The following is a 14,553-nucleotide window of genomic DNA, read 5'->3' as shown; positions in this document are numbered from 1 at the left end:
GATAAATACTTTTAATCGCCCTATAATTGAAATTCAGCGTCACTCAGGGCACTCACTTGGCAATTAAGCCGCCTAATGAAGTACTTAGGTGCAGTTTGGCGAGGAGCTGCGCCTTAAATGCTATCAAATATTTGCATAGTCCACTCGTAAATTTGCGTGAAATGCATGCATTTAATTTGTATTTTTTCTCTATTTTTTGCCTGTTTTCCTGGGCAAATAGTGGCTTGTAATTAATGCCGAGCCAGCGCTATAAATAAATGCATATTGGACGTGTTCGGCGCCCAAATGCTCAATTATTGTTGTTTCGCAGGAGAGCCGCAAAAAGTATTTGCACTTTAGTTTTTGATTACTCTTTGCCAGCCATAAATAATCGACTGTTGGCGGGCTGAGCCCAGTTATAGCCCAGTTATAGCCGGGTTATAGATCCCGGGTATCAGGTGCGTGTCGAAATTCCGGCTTTGCCCACTTTTCCGTGCAGCGGAGTCCAATTGCTGGCCGAAACAGGTGCTGCGATTCACACGCTCTGGCCGTTTCCATTTTTCCTGGCCAACCACACTCTATGAGATGCAGAAGAAGCAAAGGGCAACAATAGAAATGCAAATTCTGATTTCAGCCGGATGCCGCTGGGGGCCAGGGGCTCCTCGAGGCTCTCGAGGGTCGATGGCTTGACTCTGGGCGGGATTGGAGGACTGGAGGATTGGCGGATCGGAGGATGAGGCCAGAACAAACGAAGCGCAAGCCGCCAGAAGACAAGGGGCAGGCGAAACTGACGAGTCCGAATATGTAAATATTGAACGAGACAATCAAATATGCAACAGTATTTGTCAGATTTTTCTTCCTTTTTGCCGTCTTAAATTTCCAACTTTCATTGACGAAAGGGTTGCACGTCCCTCGACTACGTAAACAACCAAATCTGTCCGTCCATCCGGGGTTTTGGGTGTGAAAACCAAAAATCCCCCCTCTTTTTTCTGCTCAACTTTTTTGGCAAGGGTTCTTGGCCAGAAGCGAGCCCTTAAATCAACATGTAGCCCATAGAAATGATAAACTCGGCCTGCATAATTCATGAGCGCCGGCCGGACTAATGAAAGCCAGCGGATCATAACTGCTCATTCCAGCACTTAACCCGATAACCTTGGTAAGTAGCTGGCTGCAGATTGCTTTATCCCAGACTGCACCCTATGCACAGTGAAGTGTACAACGTAGCTAAATCGAGAGTAATCCTTGTTTTCATGGGCAAACCCAGATCAGCTTGCATGTGTGAGTGGGCCCATGGGACTTCAATGTGTTCGGAATCGCGGAAAAGTAATTCACTTACTGGGTTTTCCGCCCAGCCTTGCACCAAGTCGTCCTTGCAGCTGCACATGTGTGTGTTTGTGTGTGGTTCAAAGCGGCTCGAATTAGGTATGCACTCGGGAGCAGGGCACACATCCTGCGAATAAGTCGTGCATTTATATTGTTTTCCTTCCAGCCAACTGACTCGCATTATTCCTGTACTGTTACGTCCTTAAGCGCTTTCAAGTGCAGGCACTTTGATGAGGTCCTTATTGGAAAGTCGTTTGTGTACGAGGGCTTATTCTCCAATATAGCTTACAACGAATTAATAAAGAACGAGCACTATCTCTTCAAGATTAGGCTGTATCGCAGAGTGCGATTCCAAGGACTTGAGGCGGAGGCGGAGGCGGAGGCAGTGACACCCAGACAGCTGCCTGAATCGAATGTGCCAATCAGAGAGTCACCTTTCCACTCTTTTCTCGAGGAAGCCCTGACATCACCTCGGTTCAACTTTCAATTTGCTGCACAGAACACCGAGCTCCGAGCTGCGAGCTCCGAACTCCGAGCACTGAACAATAGACTAGGGTTAATAATAGTTTGGCTCACACATTGTAAGTTTGCTTTTGGCCAATGTTTACAGAAACTTTCCAGGTCCTGGCCATTCATCGCACCGACTTTGTTGGCGAAGTGCACTCAGTTGGCTTTTATGGGCAGGAAGTTGTCAATGGAGAGCCCATACGCGATAAAATATGATAGTAACGCTCGGGATGACAAACACATCCATTTTGGTTCGATATCTGCTCAAGGATTACTATGCTGCCTCGTAAATGAGAATTGAAGGTGTCGTAAATCCGTGGCGCGTTCTCTTCGCTGATTGCCAGTCCGCTAAAATCGCGGGGCAAACAGGTCGTTTATAATTCTTAAATTGCAATCAAGCGGGGGCGAAATAATTACTGAATATTTATATCTCGGCTCCCCGTGGTCTGCTCTTAATGGTCGTCGATTTTAATGGTATGTGCTATGCTCTTCCACGCCCCATTGAAAAATCACTGCCTCAGCTGGCCTCATAATTGCCACGCCCCTTTTGGGCGCAGCGGGCGGGGCGGACATTTGTCTGTCGCCAGCAGCCGCCGGCAGTCGCCATTTGGTTTTGGGCCCACAGCCGTTGACAAGCCATTTGTCACATTACACAGCGCAGGCGGCGCCCTCCTTGGATTTCATCTGGACTTCAGGTGTCCCCGGAACTCGCATTAAAGCGAGTCATCCAGCGCGAAGCGGAAGCGAAAGCACGGGATGACCCACTTGGGTGCGCTGCCAAGGCATATTTCGCGGAATTTATGAGCAGCCAGTTGAAATCCTGCCAAATAAATTTGCGGCCAAGTCCTTTCGGCGATGGCCGAACACGTAGGCCCAGCAAACAAGTCCGCTCCACTCACAACTCACATTTCGGGCCAAATTCTCAAAAATGAACACCCTGCGGAAACTGAACAGCCTGCCGCCCTTGAGATCGGTGGGCGGTGCCTATCGTCTGCTTGCTTCCAAGGATCAGAAGAAGGATGCCGCGGGGCAGAAGGCCAGACAGCCGGAAAAGCCGGCGGGCAAGTGTAAGGGCAAGGATGGTGGCCAGGCCAAGGGCGCAGGATCCCCGCAGGCTGACCCCGGCAAGAAGGTCACCAAGGTGTCCCTGATCAACGGCGAGGGCGTGGGACCCGAGCTGATGAACGCGGTGCAGGAGGTTATTTGTGCCGTAAAGGCGCCAATAGAGTGGGATGTCCTCGAGGAGTTCATGGCCAAGGACAGCGAGGACGTGTCCCCGGAGGTCCTTCAGTCCCTGCGAGCCCACAAGGTGGGCATCAAGGGACCCGTGGACAGTCGCCACTGGCAGCGCGAGATCCGCAAGCAGTTCGCCCAGTTCGCCTACGTGTCCTTGTGCTCCCACATCGAGGGTCTGGACTCGCCCTACGGCGCCTTCGACGTGGTCATCATCCGGGACCAGATGGAGGGCGACTACTCCGGCATCGAGCACCGGGTGGTCCCGGGTGTCATGCAGACCATCAAGGTCAGCACCACGGCCGGAGCGTCCAGGATCGCCCAGTTCGTCTTCGACTACGCCGTGAAGCACAACCGCAAAAGGATCACGGTGGCCCACAAGGCCAACATCATGCGGATGACGGACGGCAACTTCCTGGAGGCCATGCGCGCGGAGGCCGAGAAGCACGTGGACGACGTCATCTTCGAGGAGCGCTACCTGGACACCTGCATCCTGAGGATCCTGGTGAAGCCCGAAAAGTGCGACGTGATGGTCTCGTCCAGCATGTACGGCGACGTGCTGCGGGTGATAGCCGGCGGCATGATGGGTGCGCCGGGCATCTGTCCCGGCTACTCCGTCAGCTCCCTGGGCACCGTGTTCGACTCCCGGATGAAGGCGCACCAAGAGCTCGCGGGCAAGGATCTAGCCAATCCCACGGGCTCCCTGCTCTGTGCCGCCCTCATGCTGCGCCACGTGCAGATGGACAAGCAGGCTGACCAGGTCGAGTGCGCCATTCGCAAGGTCTACAAGGACACCGATATCCGCACCAAGGATGTGGGCGGCAAGGCCAAGTGCTCAGAGTTCGTCAAGGCCGTGTGCGATTGCCTCGAAGCAGATAATTGAAGCGATGTTCTTGCCACAAAATTAGCTATCCTATGAAACCACGTATGCTGTATCTTCTATCAAACCATTCCAAGATATATGTATTAACATTAAAGGAACATTGAAAAAGAGTTATCATCTCATCAAATGCTATCATTGAGCATTTCGACTTATAAACTAAGTGAATGTGAATTTGCCAGCTCTGACTAACGACTTTATGTGCCTGGTGGGTTCAGTGCGATAACTGGCTTTCTTGGCCAAACTAAACTATCGCCAAACTAAACACATTTATAATATGTAATTACCTTGCATTTAATTCACTCGCTTCGCTGGGGGTCATAAAAGTCGCAATTCGCTTGGCTATCGCTTGCCAGTCGTGGTCGTATATTTATATGGCCCATGCTCTCTGTGCTCCTAGCTCAGGGTTCCCAGTTTCCAGATCTCTGCTGCTTGCAGTGCATTTCGGCAGATTTATGGCCGTCCGGCATTAACCGCCGCAGATGCCAGCTGCAGTTTCCTTTGCCGCTTTTTCGGCTCTTAATTAAGTTGCATTTCGAGTCCTGCCACGTGGCCACAGCCTGTGGCGGCTCAAGGGAAGACTGTGCGGGGTGGCGGTGCACTCTGCGATAATAAAAGCACATGTTGACATCTGCCCACAGTGTCAGGCGTCCATTATGCACCTATTCGCCATTTTGGGAGGTCGCTGGTGGGGGATTCTTTTAGTGCCGCTTAAGCTTTTTACACATTTTCGTTTATGGCTCCTGTCATTTCGCTCCGCAGCCAGGACGTGCTGTCAAGGCTGTGCCTATTAGTCCTTGGCCGAAAGGACGCACCCTTGTTGTCCCTGGAGCCCTCTGTTTCGCTCAAATTGGAATGCCATAAAAATACGGAGGTACCTACTCCGCAGGCTTGCTTATTTAAAAATCATCTGGGAATGCCGAGAAGAAAAGGGCAGCTTATTTCTGCTGTCACTGTCTCTGCTCCTGACTCGAGTTCCATTTGAGCCTTATCCTTTTCTTTCCTCTGCCCGTTCTCCTCCCATTCTCAGCCATGGCGCCCTTTCGTATCTGGTGTTTGTCTGCGTCGACTTCCGTTTCCGGTTGCACGCTCGCCATTGTTTCACCCCTTTTTATGACTTCTGGCGCACATGATTCTGCCTCTGCCTCTGCCACTGCCTGTGGCACAGTGGCAATGCCAGTGTGCCTGCGAATCTGCCGTTTTGCTGGCTTTTGATGAATTTTTATTAAAAGCAAATGGCCAATGCACCAGAATGGAAATCCAAATCAAAGCGAAATGGCCAGAATGCTGCTGTATGAAAATGTCCATTCAATTTCTGGCCCATGCACCCGTTACGAATGTGATGAATTCAGGAGCTGCTACACAGCTCCGCCTAAAATTTGTGATTTAATCAGAGAGCTTGGACTCGTTGGACCCCAATAACTGTCTGCAGTGACTGCTATTTATTCCTCTGTTTTCCGATGGCGCTACCTTTGACCTTCCCGGACCTTTTGCGAACTTCGGCTCCAGTCAGCTGGAAGTTTGTTTGCTTCCTCCCAAGCCAACGAGCTGCGCATGGGAAGTGGGAGTGTCTTCCCCAGACTTAGACAGAAATCTCGTGGCATTAGGCGGGATGCGCCACAATTAACCCCTTGAAGTCGCCGACAGTTGCCAGGCTGCAGAAAGCTTTGTAATATGGCCCGTGGGCATCGTTTGCGCAGTGCCACTGATAAGGATGACCAGCGGGTGGTGGTGGGCGGCGACCTTGGGCGGGTTTTTCGGCTGGTTGGGGGGCATTGGCAACGGGTTGAAGTGATTTGATTTAATCATCGACGCGTAGGCCAGGACAACGACTGGCCATGAATAATTCATTGGCGGCTAACAACTTGAAACGCTTTGGCTGCAGGTCTTCATCGCAAAGTGTCCGAGAAGTCTTTCCAGCTTCCGAGTGAATTTAAATCTCCGCATTTTAATTGACTTATCCAATCTGTTATCCGTAAGCCGCAATAAATTAAAAACTCTAACTGGAGGTGAACTCTACTTTTAATGATTGTGTAAAGGTGGTCTTGTAACAATGCATTAGGTACATCTGTTACCATATCTATGTGCCCTACGTCCCAAACTTATTTTATAACCTGAGAACTTTTCGCTTTACAAACCCAGAATTTCCTGCTGGGCAGCTTCACATAGGGAGTGCAAATTGAGAAGCACAAAGCAGCAATTACATTAACGTTCTCTTTACGACCACCTCCGATTCCTTGGCAATTTGGCTCTGTTTCGTGTTTTGGCCAAAGGCAGAGTCAGAAGCCAACGGCAAACATTTGCGACATTAGCGATGAACATTTTTACCAGCTCCTGCAGCGGAAAGTGCTCTGCGATGATGCATTGCTGGCAGCAATGCAATTAAGAATGCCACCGACACGATACCGATTCCCCTGAATCACCTGGATCCCCTGAATCCCCTGAATCCCCCCAACCACCTGAATCGCCCGATGGACTCCGTCCGTGCAGCTCCTCCCAGCGAATGGAGTTGGGAGCTTCGAGTAATAAACAATGGCAAATAGCATTCGAGTTGACAGCGGAACACTGAGACGGTAATTGCATGTAAACATGGATGTTTGGAGGAGCAGTCTGCGTTGTGGTTCCCCTGTAGCTGGCGGTTCCCCGTGGCGCTGCCGTAATCAGAGAGTGGGTGGTGATTAAAGCAGGCCATGATCGGGTGTCCTCCGCAGATAAAGACCCTGCCTGCCACGTCACTCAGCCAAGCGTGCAATCGGAGCCCTTCAGCTGCGCCCATCAATCAAACACTTTCCTCTGGCCGCGGAGTCCGGACCCTTGAGTCCTTTCAGCCGGCATCAATGCCAGGATCTGTTAAGTCCGCCGCCTTCGATGGGGGGTGCGGCATGGGCGGCATGGGCGGCATGCCTGTCAGCAATCCAGCGAACCACATCCGAAAGCCGAAATCCAAAATCCGAAATCACCTCGTGCGTTAGCCAAACGTCAATCACGTTTCCAGGTGCCAATAAGGCTTTTAGAGCCATGTTAACTAATGTGAATAACCAAGCTTTTCTGAGGCGAACATAATAATGTAATGCTTAAAATGCATCTTAAAACCGTGTTGATCAGCCTATCGCTACTACAGAAGGAACTCATAGTCTGCTTAATGGTGTTTTCGAGACCCAAAAAAGGAGGGAAAACATTTTGCAGCCGCAAATTATTGCCGAGGATTTCCATAAACTTGCAGCTGCAAACTCAAATGTAGAGCCGGCGATTTCAGCAATTTGCCACTGGATTCTCGAGGGCTTGTGGCGTCCGGAGACGGACGCGGAGATGGAATCTCGGAGCTGCAAAGATGTCCTGTGGGCGTGGTCTGTGGCAGGAGCAGGAGCAGGAGCAGGAGCGGGCGGATGAACAGCGATTGTGCTTATGTTTATGCGCGCTTATTTACGACTTAGATTTGAATAATTTACGACGGCGACGACGGCGGGTCAAGAATGCAATGCGGGTGCAGGGGGCTGCGGCAGAAGGGATGGGTACTTGGAAGCCACGAGGACACTCCAACCAGCAGCGAAAAGCGAAGAGCACACAGGATATGCTACATTGAACTGGCTGGGTCGGCAAACGCGGTCCTCTGAATTCTTGCATAACCATAACCCCTGGAAGGGGCATCGAAATCGAGCAGATTGTGCCGCATGCGGCGGAAACAGCGGTTGCGATAGCTTTGAACGCAACCGGAAACACAAAATGCCACCATCGACCGGAAGGTAAATTATTGCAATCGGACGGCCAGACATTTTCAGACACATTTCCATTTCCATAACCGTAAATTGCCGCATTTTGCCGTCACAAAAGGTGTTCATATACCAACGAGGATCAAACCACGGATTTGCCTCTTCCGCGCGCATTTTGCCATTATTCGGACTTTGGAGGCCGGAAAGCCACGTTGAGAGTGCCATTCGAACGTGGTTAAAAGCCATTCAAAACAGGGAACTGCATTAAATGCACTTTGCGGCGCTTGGTGGCTTCATTTTGTTTTCATTTACTGCACCCTAACTGAGATCCTCGTTATGGATAATTAATAATTTGTCGTTACTATCTATAGGTAGATAAGTAGTAAGTGCATGACAAGCAGTTCCTTCTTTGGAGCTGTATCTTATCGTTGCCAAGCACTTAGCATTTTAACTTAATTAAAAAGATAGCCATTAAAGCAATGCGGATATGATTCTTCCGATAGCATCGACTTTCAGCTGCTCGCAGTTGCTGGAAACTCCAATGGTTACCCCTAATTACAACTAGAAGCCAACAGCTCACAACGTAATCTACGAAAAGTAAGTTTTAATTATCACGAATTAACAAAAAGCAACAGGAACTTAAATTTGTCCTCACAGTAAACCAGGTAGCTCAATTTTAAAATTACATATTGATTTCAGGTGTTAGAAGTTAATGGGCTTGGTTTTCTCGAACACCTCGCGCGCCAAGCTCCTCATGACCTTGCCGTTGGCGTTCTTGGGGAACTCATCCACGAAGATGACGCCGGCATTCAGCTGCTTGTAGTCCACCACCACCCGCTGGGCCACATGGTCGATGACCTTCTGGTCGGCGATCTCGGCGCCCTCCTTCTTGATGATCAGGGCTCCGGCGGCGTCGCCGTACCGCGCATCCCGCACGCCCACCACGCACACGTGCTCCACCTCCGGAAGCTCGGCGATGATCTGCTCGATCTCGTTGGGCCAGTAGTGCTTGGACTTGTACTTCAGCAGGTCCTTCTTGCGGTCCACCAGGTAGAGGTTGTTGTCCTCGTCGAAGTAGCCCAGGTCGCCCAGGTTGATCCAGCCATCCTGGAGCGTGGTGGCCGTGTCCTCCGGGTTCGAGAGGTAGCCCTCCCACTTCAGCCCGATGTCGATGAGCACCTCGCCCGTCTGGTTGACGCCCAGCTGCTGGCCATCCTCGCCTTGGACCTTGATCCGCATGCCGGGCGCCAGCCTGCCCACCGAGCACTCCAGACGGTGGTCGACGTTGATGGTCACCACTCCCGTTTCCGTGGTTCCGTACGAGAACATCACGTAGGACTTGGGCAGCAGCTCCTGGGCCCGCCGCAGTATTGCCAGGGAAATCCATCCCCCGATCACGAAGGCTATGTTCAGGGACTGCAGCTTCTCGCTGGTGGCCAGTGGACTGGTGAAGAGCTCGTAGGCCTGCCATGGCGCCATCGCCAGGGCGGTGGCCTTGTACTTGCTGACCATGTAGAGAGCCGTCTCGGCGCTGAAAGTCTTCCTGGATATGATGCGAGTGAAGCCACAGATGAGATTCATTACGGTAATCGAGAATCCGGTCATCCAGTCGATGGTGGCACTGGTGTACAGCACATCGTTGCTGATGCACAACCTGTGGGGAAAGGTGGGTTAGACTGGGCCTGCTGAGGGTTTTGAAAGCCAGAACTCACGAGTTGGTGGATGCAATATGGCGGTGGGAGAGGGCCACTGCCTTGGGCAGGCCAGCGGTGCCGGAGGAGCACAGAACTACGGCGATCTGGTCACCACCAGTGGCCAGGGAAGCTGGTCTGAAGGGAATTGAAAATAGTGCATTTAATTAAGTTTAGAATGACTCAGGATCTTTAGGTGCTTACACGTAGATCTTCTCGGCGGGATGGGGCTTCAGCAGGTCCTCGATGCTAGTCACGCCCTCCACTTTGCCCGTGAGCGTGATCAGCTTCGGGGACCACTCCTTGGTGATCTCCTTGATGCGGTCGTAGTCCGGACCGTCGATGAACATGATCTTGGGCTTGGTCACCGAGTAGAGACCCAGCACGATGGCCGGCTCCCTGGAGTAGTTGACGGCGTGGAAGGGCGTGGCCTGGAAGAAGCAGGCGGTGGCCACGGGGATCACGAAGGTGCTCGAGTTGGCGATGATTCCGACGCGGTCCTCCTGGGTCAGGCCCTCGCTCTTGAAGAACAGGGCGATCCGGGTGGCGTAGGCCAGCATGTCCGCGTTGGTCAGCACGGTGCCGTCGTCGTCGGTGATCTACTTTTATATAATCGAGCTCATCAGACTCCCGACTCCGGCCGCTCCTAGTTACGCAATCGTTTACCTGAATCACATTGGTGGGCCAGCACCTCAGGGAGTTGAACACGATCTGACCAATCGAGGTGTTGTGGTCGTACAGCGTGGGCCGTGGCGGACCACTCCAGATCCGGGTCTCCTTGTTGTAGAAGGTGGGGAAAACCGCCTTTGTCGGCATTTTGCTAGTCCAGTTTTGAATCGGTACTGAGTGGCAGAGCGTTACATTGTCTTTTTATATCGGCCTGTGAGGCGCTTATCATATCAATTAAGCAATTAATCGCCCCACTCGCGGAGTCCAAAGTTTCGCGAAAATAAGTCGGAGATTTACGCTAGCATCAGCTGATTCCGGGGTGGGCTCGTCTAATCTAGTCGGAGCCACTTTTTAATTTCCGCTCCCCGAGGCAAAGACTTCCGTGCTGTTGGACCCATGGACACACCTTTCCAAGGCGGGTGACTAAGCCGTTCTAGAGTAGCACCGTCGCGGGGGTTAATGGAAGTAGTTCCCGAAAACTGTTAGATAAAAGGCCTTACTACATGCCTTCAAAAGTATCTAACAGATTCTGGTGAACGATAGCAATCGGCATGGAGATTCTGGACTTGCCACTAGTCTTTTTATTCTGATAAACAGAGAAATCTTAGGAAAGTTCATTTGGTTTACACACAACTTTAGAGAACTGAGACTCTGAATAGTTATTAGCTCGGGTATTAAATGTCATCTGAAGAGTCCCCTTGGCCGCCAAGAAATTTATTTTAAGTTCTCTGAAACTATTCCGCCAGCTTAACCTGAACTTAAATGTTGTTCTGCGTCGCCGAAATACGCCGAAAGGACTCTCCGAAATAGTTCCTTTTAAATGAACTCCACGCCGGCATTTTATATGGTTGTAATAATTTCGGGGAGGGCCACGCCCTGTTGCGCTATTTGCATTGTGTGTCGGTGCCCCAAAAGGAGGTGGTGCCTCCCGGAGCGCCGGGAGCCCGCCTGCATGCATACATTAACATGAAATTACAGACAGAACGGCCAAGAGCGAGCAAAATAGTTTAAAGTGCTTCTGAATTTGTTGGCCAAAATGAGCAAGGACCCGACAAGATGCTCCCGACGATTGGCATGCAAATAGGGGCTGCCACCGCAGCCGACTGCATCTTAAAGCTTTAAGTCCTCCGGATTTTCGGGCAGACGAGCCGCCGTTCCGAGTCAGCGAGTGCGATTGCGATTGCGATGCCGATTTGATTGGCGGTTTTGGGCGGCTGTCCTGGCGGACCACCCCAAGTGGTCTCTTTGCCCACCCGGGCGTGACAAGAGGCGTCAGTTAATAATGCGCATTATAATGGGATGCCCCCTCCTCCCAGGTGATGGCCCACCTCCCAGATGGTGCCACCGCAAGTATGTCGGGCTGGTGGGACGCTGGAGCCGTACATGTGGATGACTAATCCGGCGACCAGCCAGTCAGTTTGCACTCAAGTGCCGGTTTAATTAATTAACATCACTCGAGTGCGAGCTGTTACGTAATTGAATCAGCAGTCGATGGCTGATAAGCAAATACTATTATTCCACGGCTTATCGCCCCTTCGTTCCCAGTATGGGGATTCTTCCATAATTCTTCCATAATATGGCGCGCTATCGGTGCCTGATAAAAATACTATTCCACTTGAGAACGCTTTTATTTTCTGAATGAATATGCGCTTCCTCACAAGCTTTCGATAATTGGGCTTACTGATATCTTGTTAAAGTAAAAGGCTTATCAGCTCCAACACTGACCACCATGGAACTCCGTTGGCATTTGATTTCCCAGCTCTGAATCATAAGTTATGTGCAGTGGAATTGTACTGATATCTTGTTTGCAAGTGAAAGGCTTATCAGCTCCAGCACTGCCCACCATGGAACTCCGTTGGCATTTGATTTCCTAGCTCTGAATCATAAGTTGTATGCAGTGAAAGTCATTGTAAATACACAGTAAAAATAGAGAGTTAAATACAATTGCACTGCTGCTTGCAACTCCGAGGTATCAGCGGTGTGCGGCCAGTGTCCCTGACCTTAGACACCAGCCCAGATTTGCGTTCGGGCCTTATCACGCTTATCACACTTGTTGGAGGTCCGCCACGTGCTCGGCGGATTCCGCCGTCGCCGGAGCGCAACTGTCATAAATCTTGCATACGCCCGTGGGCATGCGCGGATGGGGTTCCGATTCCGGAGCGTTCCCGAAACATCGCCCCATTCATAAAGTGCGGCGATGTTTCCTGGCCGAGGACTCGGGCTGCGACTCGGATCGGATCGGATGCTGCACACTCGAAGCTGGGAAGGAACGGGCCAACAGTGTGCCGTCTGGGGACTTGGACGCGCTCAGACAGTTTGCGGTGATTCCTTCGACGAGGCGGTTGCAGCTCGGCTCTCGAGTTGGTCGGAAAATCACACACGGCATCCGTTTGAGTGGGGCAACCCAGGGGGCGAGGACTCAGGCCACGAATTAGCCACAGATAAGGGCCTAACATATTGGCAAACTAGTCTGTGCGGTTAGCAAAAAGTTTGCTCAAGTGTTGTTAAGTGCTGCGAAGTTAGCCGTGGTAGTTAAGTGCGCTCCAAACTGAAACTCGGCCCATACACGTCGAAAGTGTTTTGGCCCAACTCCTCACTCGCCGCTCCTCACTCGCCGCTCCTTCCGGGCCTGTCAAAATGTTTTGGCCGCAACTTTTCGCCCTGGCCCCCAGCCATTGAAGTTTTGACAACGAAATTTAGTTAAGCAAACCTGACGCGCTTTCCTTTCTTTTCCGGACCAACTGCAGAGCGGAGTTTTCGGGAAAAGTGCACTTTCCAGTCCTTCGATCCTGCTTGGTTAACTACGTGAACCGCCAGCAAAGTGAACAGATTGGGCGTGTGATGTGAATGTGAATGGTGAGTGTACACCCGATGCCATCGACGAACTTAATACCCACAAAGCTGAAGTTAACTTTTGTACTATATGTCTGCGATAATAAGACTATATAAGGCAGTTCTGCGGAAATCCAAGGACCAATTAAGTTTAATGTTTTCATGACCATTTAAATCGCAAAATAATTTCCGGACGCACACCGTGAATTGCGGGGATAAGAGCGCCAGCTTCAGCTTTTTGTGAAAAATCAGAGGTTGGTTTTATTTTTTTCCCCGGAATTTGGGAATAATAACAGCTCTATTGAAGTACTTCCGTAGAAACCTGTTTTCCATCGGTAGTCAAGTTGGGAAACTTCAGAAGGCCCTCCTACAGGCCTTTTGTTGGACATTTCAATGTGTTACTACTTCTGTAATTGCTACTTTATCGTAGCTCGTGCCCCATTATGAAACGGACACAAGAAGCCCACGAATCCCAGAGGGTCAGCCCCAGGCGCATAAATATGCCTCGGCTTGGGGAAGGGACCCACTCGCATTACAATACGCCTGCGAGGGACCAGAAATTGTGCGTGTCGCATCTATAATTAAGTGAATATAGAGCATGTTGGGCCCACCAGAGCAAATTCCTGCCTCTACGCATTCTCGGAACATTAGCACCAGAAATGGAATCGAAGATGCCGTCGAGGCCGCTGGAGAATGGACTTGGATGTGCGGGGTGTCTGGATGCCTGAGAATTGCATATGTGCTTGAGTGAAAATTCATTGCGAGGATTGGGAATGGGGAATGGGTAGTGGGGAATGGGGAAGTTCAAAGGGCTCATCTCGGCCAGTCGCCGTGTTTCTTGGTAATTTGCAAGGCTCTGTTTCAACTGTTCCATTAAACTCATAAAGCTGACAATGCTACCTCAGCTCACCTCTTTAACTCAACTGAATTCGCCTGATATTGTGCTGCCTGGTATTTGGGGACCCTTCTATTGTCAATAAGGACATTCTTCAGCAACTGCGCCCAACATCAAAGGGAACCACACGCACAGGCAAACACAAGGCAGGAATGCCCTTTCCGCCTAGCAAACTAAGGGCAGCCAATCACAACACATCACAGCACAACACAACACAACACTTGCAGACGGAAGCTGGGGAAGTCAATTAAATTAGCCATAATATACGGCAAATGTTTGCCCACTGCTGTACAGTGGGCCCCCCGTGCACGGACTTAACGCCCCGTGCGTGGCAGTGTGCCTGTTTGCATTTGGCTGCTCATGAGTAATGTGCACACATAATTATGAAAAACACACAAGCCACTCGACCGCACGAAGTACAGTGGACACCCGAGATGTAGCTCAATTCGGGCCTAGGCGCTCTACTGCCCCACAGACTGTTTGCCTGTCTAAGCTGCACTTCTGCGGGAGATCTGTGCTCAAAACAAGAAACATGCCATTCCGCAGGGCAAATAATTTAATTACCGACTGGACGTTAACACAAATTTTACTGGTAATAAATTCGGAAGCCTCTTCGGAGAATATAATTTACGACCTGTGGCCCATTAGGCACTGGACCACTGCATCATCGTGGTGAATTAACCAATGATTGACCTGTTCACTCGTAAACTCGCCTCCGGCCGAATGGGCAGCCAAAATGCATGGAATCTGGTGGGGACACCCGTATCTCCTTAGATGGCTTATCAAACAGCAGTTTTTGAATGCAATCGAAGTTCGAACTGGGGCTTACATAAC

General features: G+C 50.8%; 2 protein-coding genes across 2 annotated transcripts; one reads left to right on the top strand and one right to left on the bottom strand.

Annotated features, from left to right (window-relative positions):
* Window positions 1–2,692: 2,692 nt before the first annotated feature.
* Window positions 2,693–4,035, top strand: LOC6548093 (probable isocitrate dehydrogenase [NAD] subunit alpha, mitochondrial). The gene has a single exon (XM_001976563.3). It carries the CDS (start codon window positions 2,738–2,740, stop codon window positions 3,923–3,925), a length of 1,188 nt encoding a protein of 395 aa, XP_001976599.3. The 5' UTR covers window positions 2,693–2,737; the 3' UTR covers window positions 3,926–4,035.
* Window positions 4,036–8,217: 4,182 nt separating this feature from the next.
* LOC6548094 (4-coumarate--CoA ligase 1) lies at window positions 8,218–10,166 on the bottom strand. The gene is made up of 4 exons (XM_001976564.3): window positions 9,990–10,166; window positions 9,528–9,922; window positions 9,345–9,461; window positions 8,218–9,286 (listed from the first exon to the last, which is right to left on the bottom strand). Exons 1-4 carry the CDS (start codon window positions 10,137–10,139, stop codon window positions 8,335–8,337), a joined length of 1,614 nt encoding a protein of 537 aa, XP_001976600.1. The 5' UTR covers window positions 10,140–10,166; the 3' UTR covers window positions 8,218–8,334.
* Window positions 10,167–14,553: the final 4,387 nt, after the last annotated feature.

This window comes from Drosophila erecta, unplaced genomic scaffold, assembly GCF_003286155.1.
Source record: "Drosophila erecta strain 14021-0224.00,06,07 unplaced genomic scaffold, DereRS2 tig00000092-arrow-pilon, whole genome shotgun sequence".
Taxonomy (NCBI): domain Eukaryota; kingdom Metazoa; phylum Arthropoda; class Insecta; order Diptera; family Drosophilidae; genus Drosophila; species Drosophila erecta.
The sequence above is the reverse complement of the archived record's forward strand: the minus strand, read 5'-3'. Positions and strand labels throughout refer to the sequence as shown.

What these genes read in the sequence shown, in the direction of transcription:
- LOC6548093 (XM_001976563.3), top strand. Translation starts at nt 2,738, where the DNA reads ATGAACACCCTGCGGAAACTGAACAGCCTGCCGCCCTTGAGATCGGTG.
- LOC6548094 (XM_001976564.3), bottom strand. Translation starts at nt 10,139, where the DNA reads ATGCCGACAAAGGCGGTTTTCCCCACCTTCTACAACAAGGAGACCCGG. An exon ending in CCCGCCGAGAAGATCTACGT is followed by an intron (nt 9,462 to 9,527) that starts GTAAGCACCTAA and finishes AATTCCCTTCAG; the next exon opens with ACCAGCTTCCCTGGCCACTG. An exon ending in CATATTGCATCCACCAACTC is followed by an intron (nt 9,287 to 9,344) that starts GTGAGTTCTGGC and finishes CTTTCCCCACAG; the next exon opens with GTTGTGCATCAGCAACGATG.